Below are 9,050 nucleotides of genomic sequence, written 5' to 3'. Positions count from 1 at the left end.
TCCATTGGAAGAGAGCTTATATCCAGCGGGACAGGTACACAAAGCTCCCCAGGGCTCATCGACACACACGTGGCTGCAGCCGCCGTTGTTCATAGAGCAAATACGACCTGCAGGAGCATGTCAGAAACATTATGTTGACATTGATTACCAACAGTTGTGAGTGGTTTGTATTTGCCATCATTGGAAGACCTCATTGTTCAAGTCAATTTGTCTCAAACCTACCGCAGGTTATGGGCTCATCACTGGCGTCCGAGCAGTGAAACGTCCCATCACAACGCTCGTCTGAACTCAGACACGTCCCATCAGGACACCGTATGCCATCCTCACCACACAGTCCTGTAAGGGAACAGACCATCAATACTTCAACATTGAACTCTTGCTCATATCTAGCCTGAGTTAGGGGCCCATTTGGTTGAGTTTGACATCACTTTGATACTATTAACACATGCTTTTCACACATAATATCCATTTGCTGCATCTTGTCTTCTTTGATCAGCATGTTCAGCACACTAACTTTACCGATTGTGTAGTCATCACATAGCAAAACTGTTCAATTTGTGGGTGAACTGACTCCATAGTGCCCTACTTTCCCACAGTCTGACATTTAGGGAAGGTACGCAATCAACGTGGATGCATTATAAGATTAAAATCCTCCATATGTCTCACCACAGTCCTCCTCATCAGAATTGTCCTGGCAGTCATTCAGTCCATTGCAGCGCAGCTCTTTGGGGATACAGATGTGGTTTCGACAGGTCAAGTCAGAGTCCATGCAGCCCTGTGTCGCTGCACAGTTCTCCTCATCAGAGCCGGTGGGACACTGCTTTGTACCGTCACAGCGAGCTGAGGCGGCAACGCAGCCGACAGAGTCAACACAAGGGAACTGTCCGGGGGGGCATTCAGGAGAGCCAGAAATTGCTAGAGGGAAGGGGGGGGGAAATAGTTTCTCTTTCAGTCTACCAGCATTTTATCTTTAGGTACAAAGGTTTTCCACATTATTTCATCTGTTTGATGTAGATTTATTTCGTACTGACTGAAACATCACTTCGTTTTTGTCATTATTCTGAAGCATATTTGAAATAAAAACAGATGTAGCTATTCTGGTGAGCCTATTAAAATATCTGCCTGTGTTAACCATTTCAGACTCCTAAACAAACTATGAAAAATAATAAAGCAATCATCCAATTTGAATAATGTATTATTGTAAAGAACAGTTACTTTGCACAGGAATAAGGCTAGTGTATCTACCATTGCAATCCATTTCATCAGATCCATCCAGACAGTCTCCACTTCCATCACATCGCCAGATATCCGGGATACAGTTTCCATCGTCACACCGCCAATGGTCTGGTCTGCATCCCAACATTTGTCCTATAAATATTCAAGAAGTAGGCTTAGGAAATATTTCTGGCTTTCCCTGGAGTTTTCCAGTAATTCCCTTTTCAGATCAGGATTTAAAAACATTAAGCCAAATTCGAACTGAATTGTAAATGATTGGTGAATTGCTTTTACAATGACTTAATGTGGGCAACAAAAGCCACTGGCAAACTCACACCAAGTCAGTATTTCAGTAAAGGAAAAACCGAGGAGGTATAAACTCGGCACAAAAGGTCGATTGAGCAAACAGAAGGACAAATATAATGCGGACTGCTTTCACATCTTCAAATTGATGTTAAAGGAAAGTTAGTCAAAACAGCATGGGTATATTTTTGATAAATATAACTACCTATTTTCACCAACTCATACATTGTTTTTACCCAAACGTTACACAAAAAAGGAAAAGAAACAGAGGAACATTTGTATTATAAAAACGAATGAACAAAACGGAGTAACTAGCATTCCAAACTAATATTTTATCTCTGAACGCATGGGGTGCAGAAATGTACGCAAAATTGCCTTGTTCGTGTTTAGGCTGACATTGAAGAACTTGTGGAAACGTGCTTGAGTGTTAATTGACATGTACTGTAGGCCAACAAACTCGCTTAATAGCAACACTTGATAGGTATAATGCCTTAAAAAACGAATATAATGTTTCTTACCTTGGGAAATGCTCAGAATTGCCAGGAAAATTGAGCAAATTAAGTGTCGAAAGTCCATGTTGGCCCACGCGGCTCGTCGCGAGAAACAGCCTCACCTGAGAGGAAATGCTTGAATCAGCCTCACCTGCTGCATGTGCCCGTGCGATATTCACTTCCGTTTACACACAAATAAATACGTTTTCGGCTATAAAAAAATTACCATAAAAACACACATAATCAACACAAGTCATTGATTGACTTTGTGGTTATTTAACCCGGTTTGGAAATGTATATATGTTTGTTCATTTATTGAAAATGTTGCCGTAGGCTATTCCCAACAAGCACAAGTATAGCCTATTAAATAAAGGTAAATTCACTAAAACGACATGCGATAACTTCTAAGGAATTTTCTCCACACACCTCAGATTTGGTAGGCTAATTAAAGTTTGGACAGTTAGAGTTTAGATAATTTAGCAGGTAAATCTGTTTAATGTGTTCATTTGAAAGAGAGCGAGCTATTCATGTGCTGCCTTTCGTCCAATGGCTTACATTTACTTCCAGTGATGTGAGTGTTGGAAAGGTTTAGCGTGTTTACACTAAAAACGATTAAAAAATAATCAAAGCATTGTACTTAGCATAAAGTCCCCTTGACCAACGATGGGCAACGATCAGATATAAAGTGTCTGAAGTCACTAACTTTTGAAGTAGGTTGACACTTACAACTAAACTCAGCTAAATATACATTTTCGGAGCAGTGAATTGCTACTGGTGTTATTCGATTATTCCCTCTTGAAGTGCTCTCTATGATGTGATAAAGCCGTGGACATTTTGGATAGCATGTGCCTTTTATGCATAGAACGATTGCACGTAAACTATTCGTGTATTGGTACCTTTAATTTAGGTAAAACTGCGTCCATAAGTTAAACTAAAAAATCAGTTATGCAGGACAGGGTTTGCCAGATAAATGCAGAACTACAATTATCGAGATTATAGGGATATAAAACATTAAAAACGTTTCAAATGATCTTTCTTATAACAGCTGTAATATATTTAACCTCATAACAAAGAAAGTTTACTCAAGTAAAAGTAACAATACAACAGAATACAAGTTCATTCAACAATTTATTTAAGGACACATATAATGTAACTAAAAGTACATTTGTCTCAAGATTATAATGTATAGCTGCAGCTTGTAAATATTGGCCCAGTTCGACTATTTATTATGATGAGAAGCCTAATATTATAATAATGTATGTATTAATAATGTAAATCTAAAAACGACTCTATGTTGTCATAGTGGATTAGAAGTTTTTGAAGCATAAGAATGGAAATATTCAGGTGAAGTATACCTCTTAAAAGTAACTCGAAATTGTTCTTTACTTGAATGGACTTACAGTTCCTAATTAAATAAAGTTACTTTCCATACCGTCAAGCAACACACATCGTTTTAAGTTTGGTTTTCGTTATAGTGAATATGCTGATTTTGTACTAATGTTTTGCACTTTTGTTACACTCTTGCTCCAAACGTGCAATACATTGTAAAACAAAAGTTGTTTTCATGTCGTGTCAATTAAGAACTTTCATAGAACAAGACGTAGCCTACACTAATGGCATTTATTTGGTTCTTTTCAATATGCTCATCAAGGCTTTGTAGTTTGTTATCAACACGTTCTGCTTTCCTTTGAGCTCAAGTGTGCAGTTTGACTTATGAATGGGCAACGATTATCTGCCATGTCCGACACATTAATGTTCCTTTCAAGATGCTGCTGTCACTTATCATGGCAGATTACCTGACAGTTGCTGTATTACATCTTTTTTTTGAAGTTGTCCAGAATTGTGGATTATTGCAGCTCATCTGAAAATATGTGTATAAAAACCCGTGTATTTGAGATAAATGTATACACATAACATCTATTTTTTAAGAATATAATAGACAAACATATCGTGATATTTTGCTTATTTTTTATTAATCTTTAGTTTTTACATGTATACATTTTACATGTTGAGAATGATCACACATCCTCCTGCCCAGTTTCAATATCAATATAAATGATTTGATAATTGTTGTTATTTTAGGTCTTTAGATACAACATTTTAACCTTTAGTTTATAAATAAACACAACAAATAAGAATTCAAAGAAATTCAATAAAACCATCATAACGAATAAGATAAGATTTCCACAAAATTGGAGAGGGAACATATTTGACACATCAGCAGAAGCACTCGATTTATCTCTAAATAGCGTCTTTGTTGAATATGTCTGGTTATTGTATTTGTTTATAATTGTTAACTACATATTTAAAGTAATTATCCAATAAATATATTGAACTTCGTTCGTAAACATAGGCTATATATGCCAACAAGTAATGATTACTTTTTCAAAATATATGGCAGATAAGCCTTTATAAAAAAGTTTATCAATATTTTAAATGCAAAAGGAAATCTCCATTAACTTGTGTCAAATATTGATGGTACGTTTAACATTCTGATTAACTCCCATGTTACGTCCCAATTAATCACAGCGCAGCTCGTAATCTACTTAACTGATATTATTGTCATGCCTTCGTATCAAAGGGATCTTTAACCCAAAACAACAACAGTCAGAGTGGTGCCATTTTACACTTTTACAACTACACAGGCAATTGGTTTCGATACACAACGACCCATGTAACATTAAGTCTTTGAGCGCCCCCCTGGATCACACACGCCCTCCGGATTGACAGCTCTTCAAAGACCGTCAGGAGAAAGGGGTGGGACTATAAATCCTGGCCTCAGCATCTCATCTGGAGCATTTGGGATCTACCTGTGGAAGAGACAACATCACACTAAGGAATTATGAAGGGACCTATGGATTTGTCTTTTGCGCTTCTTCTCCTGGTGTATTTGGTTGTGTGTCTCGGCGCACAGCCTTTTCCCGGGATGCACCCTGACGCACTGCTCCGAGGGATGAGTGGCGGCTCCAAGCACATCCTGCAGAGGAAGCAGAGCAGCAGGCTGCCATTCTACATGATGCAGCTCTACCGGACCGTGCTGACCGAGAAGCGGGCCAAGAACCTGGCCAACAGCCTGAGCCACACGATGACCGAGGACCCTGCCATGCAGGACTCCGACTCTGTCATCAGCCTGGTCGCTACAAGTGAGTTTTCATCATAAATCAGATTAATATCATGTGCAGTTTTTCTATGGCATATTGTGCATGTGGGATTTATGTTGTTCTTTAAAAAACATATATTTAAGAAATACTCTATTTCTGCAGTTCCTTTTGATAAATGCCTGTATTATTTTCACCTTAATTTAATAATTTGCCTCATCAAATAATGATGAATGTGTTTTAGCATGCAGTTCCCTTATAAGGAATACAAGCTGTCGAATCATCACATGTTTACATACTGAATGAGAAATTGGACATTGTTTTTGCAGTACCAAATGTAATGAAATGCATTCTATTGTTTAGGTGATGGAAGATTTTAACACATTTTTTTATTCCTATTTATTTCAGGCTGCCAGCAGATTGGCAAAAGGTGGTCCGTTACCTTTGACCTGTCCTCCATGTCTGCGAGCGACAACGTCCAGCTGGCAGAACTTCGCATCCGCCTGTCCGCCTTCACTGAGTCTCCCCGAGCCTCAGTGGACGTCTACCACTCACACAGGGGGCGCTGCTCCGACACGCACTGCTCAGAGAACAGGATGTTCCTGGGCCGCCTGAAAGCTCACCCCGGCGCCACGGTATCCCCCTCCTCCTGGAAGGTGGTCAACATGACGGGGGTGCTCAGTCGCTGGCTGCAGCAGGAGCACACCACACAGGAGGAAGAGGAGGAGGAAGAGCAGGAGGGAGTCCAATACCTTACTGCTGACCGGGTCATGATGGTGGTCTTCTCAAGGCAGAACCTGAACAACCAGCGCATGCCAACACTCATCCGCACAGCAGAGCACTCCAAGTACGTCAGCTTTGACCGGGAGAGAGTGGCCCCTGGCTCTGGTTCCAAGCCGAGGAGCCGCAGAGCCAACAGGCACCAGCACACCCAGCACCAGAGGAAGGGAGTGGCTGAATCGGCCCCTGTCAGCAAGGGTCCTCTCTGCAGGAGGGTGGACATGGTAGTGGACTTTGAGAAGATCGGCTGGAGCGAGTGGATCGTCTATCCCAAACAGTACAACGCCTACCGCTGTGAGGGGAGCTGCCCCAACCCAGTGGACGAGACCTTCACTCCAACCAACCATGCATACATGCAGGTAAGACTGAGTTTAAGACTTCTCTTTTTGTATAGTCTTTCCAGTAATGAGGTTTACCAATGATACCCTACATGTTGTCTAATCCATCATTGTATCTCTTTATCTTTCCAGAGCCTTCTGAAGCTCCACCGCCCAGACAAGGTGCCGTGTCTGTCCTGTGTGCCGACACACCTGGGACCGCTCTCCATGCTGTACTACGAGGCGGGGAAGATGGTCATGAGGCATCACGAGAACATGGTGGTGGAGGAGTGCGGCTGCCACTGAGCGAAATACCTGAAAACCTTTTGGATAAAGGTGAAATAGAATCGAGCAGAAGGCCCAGAAAAGTCAACACTAAAACTGAGCCACTCAGAGACACACAGTGGACGGAGGATCACAGGCACTTTACAGAAGTCCAGCCTGACATTGGGACAGAGGCAGCTGGCAGGAAGGAATGGACAAGCTTCATCCTGGACATAGCTCTAAATAATGGATTTGTAAAATCAAGAGTTGTAAATTATTTGTAGTTTTTTGTAAATATCAGGGGACCTTAGTTTTACCTTGGATTGAAAATGGATGAATTCAAGTTTAGAGGGGTTGATTATGGCAATGTATGATCCAGTAAGATGAAACATAATGTAAACATGGTCATTAACTAAAGCACTATAGAAAAGTCTAACAGTAGTTGTACAAGTCTTATGTACAAACTCTTCTTTTAAAAAAAAATGTAAGACTGAAATGTTTAATGCCATTGAAATTACAAATGTCAGAATGGTTGAAGCGCTTTTAACTTTATTGAGATGTCGGGTCACATGGATCCTTGTATGTTTAACGTGTACACTAATACAATACATTATTTCTTATCAGAACAAAGTGTGTGATGGTTTTTATTTAAGGGTTTTTACAAGAGCCTAAAAGTGGCTAATTTCCTCGAACTTTGTAGGGTTGCTATGCTATGAGGCTCAGCAGGCATTTGAGTGTTCAAATATAAAGACTGGTTTCCAGGAATCACTTTTACAAATACACTTTTAAAACAGCAGAGATGGGAGAAGTACTCAGATCTTGTACTTAGTAAAAGTATAAGTACCAGAGTGTAGGAATACTCTTACAAGTAAAAGTCCTGCATTAAAAATGTTACTCAAGAAAAAGTACAAAAGTATAAGCATCAAAATATACTAAAAGTACCAAAAGTAAACATTTCAGAATAACATATTTTATATTATTATTATTATAATTATTGATGCATTAAAGTGTTATCAAAGCTGGTAAAGGTGCAGCTAGTTTGAATGACTTTGTATACTGCAGGTAGCTTGTGAATTTACTCCAGGTGTAACTCAAGTCTGATTTAAGAGTTAGTTATATTTCACATAATTTATCAAATTCTGTAAAGTAACTAAAGGTATTAAATACATGTAGTGGAGTAAAAGTACACAATTCACCTCTGACATTTAGAGGAGTAGAAGTACAAAGTAGCACAACATGGAAATACTCAAGTACCTACAAATGGAATTAAGTACAGTACTTGAGTAAATGTACTTATTACTGTATACATCAGGTAACAAAGTCAGCTATGCTGAACATGGTGCAGTGACGTAACAACGACCAAAACAGAGCTGAATATCAGACTTAGATTTAGCAGGTCAGGTGGTGAGGAACTAATGTTGCTCTGTATCTGCTGGATGTTAACAAAAGTACTAGGTTGCGGTCCAATAGTCCATTTAGCTTAGGAAACTTCCTAACGGAGTGAAATGACCCGGAAGTACCTCAGTGGCAGCCATGATAAGTGCCGTTCCAATTCACTAGATCACGGGTGTCAAACTCAAGGCCCGGGGACCAAATCCGGCCCGCAACTTCATTTTATGTGGCCCCGCAAGAGCTTGCAAAGAATATAATACGTTTATTATGATCACATGCCACTTTACAGAAGCAGGTTGCTCATAAACTACATGTCCCACAATGCATCTCATTTTGTGACATGCACACTGAAGAGACTTGCAATTATTTGCCCTGGACTTCTGCTTTCAGACATAATTATTTATGAAGTTATTACCCTATCCCATAATAATCCAATTCAGAGGCGATAATGTAATATAATACATTATATTATGTATATTATATATGTATATTTATATAGTTACAACCGGCCCTTTGAGTGCAACCATAATGCTGATGTGGCCCGCGATGAAATTGAGTTTGACACCCCTGCTCTAGATGATAGGAAAGGAGGTTTCAAACTTCCTTTATAACCTCCTGTAGCTTAGGAACCACTGGACCTCCCTAACCGAAAGGAGAGGAGAAAATGCTGCCCCACAATGCATTGCAGCCGCAGCATTTGCCGTCACTCAACAGTCGGCCGTTCACGGGAAAACAACCGATTATGACCGAGAAATTATATCATGAAAGTTACGGTGCTTATTAAGCTTTTTAAAAACGTATGTGGTAAGTTGCCAAAGTGCTTTGTTTTGAACGTTCATCAGTATTATAATCAAAAAGAGAAATATGAACGTTAGTTTTTACTGAAATGATAAAATAAAGTCAACATTTCACAGTCTTTACTGAGCTGTGTGGAGTTTGTTCAACTTTTAAAAGATGTTTGAATGGTGATATACACAGTGATAGATGTTAAGGACTAACGTTTATAATAAATACATCTGTATTTCTTTTAAGATATTTTCATACAATCATGGCATGCGTATTGGGATCATTTGTATTAATGTGGACCGGAGGGAGAGGGTGACGAGCATAAGTTTCACTTTCCTTTTTAATTTAAATTCCAACTTTGGTCATGAAGAATATGTTTCTCTGTTGTCCACGTTCATAAAGCA

The 9,050-nt window shown here is 39.5% G+C and overlaps 1 protein-coding gene across 1 annotated transcript; it reads left to right on the top strand.

Annotated features, from left to right (window-relative positions):
- Positions 1 to 4,827: 4,827 nt before the first annotated feature.
- ndr1 (nodal-related 1) lies at positions 4,828 to 7,190 on the top strand. The gene is made up of 3 exons (XM_034229306.1): positions 4,828 to 5,152; positions 5,516 to 6,246; positions 6,358 to 7,190. The coding sequence occupies exons 1-3, from the start codon at positions 4,852 to 4,854 to the stop codon at positions 6,508 to 6,510; spliced, it is 1,185 nt and encodes a 394-aa protein (XP_034085197.1). The 5' UTR covers positions 4,828 to 4,851; the 3' UTR covers positions 6,511 to 7,190.
- Positions 7,191 to 9,050: the final 1,860 nt, after the last annotated feature.

This window comes from Gymnodraco acuticeps, unplaced genomic scaffold, assembly GCF_902827175.1.
Source record: "Gymnodraco acuticeps unplaced genomic scaffold, fGymAcu1.1, whole genome shotgun sequence".
Lineage (NCBI taxonomy): Eukaryota > Metazoa > Chordata > Actinopteri > Perciformes > Bathydraconidae > Gymnodraco > Gymnodraco acuticeps.
The sequence above is the reverse complement of the archived record's forward strand: the minus strand, read 5'-3'. Positions and strand labels throughout refer to the sequence as shown.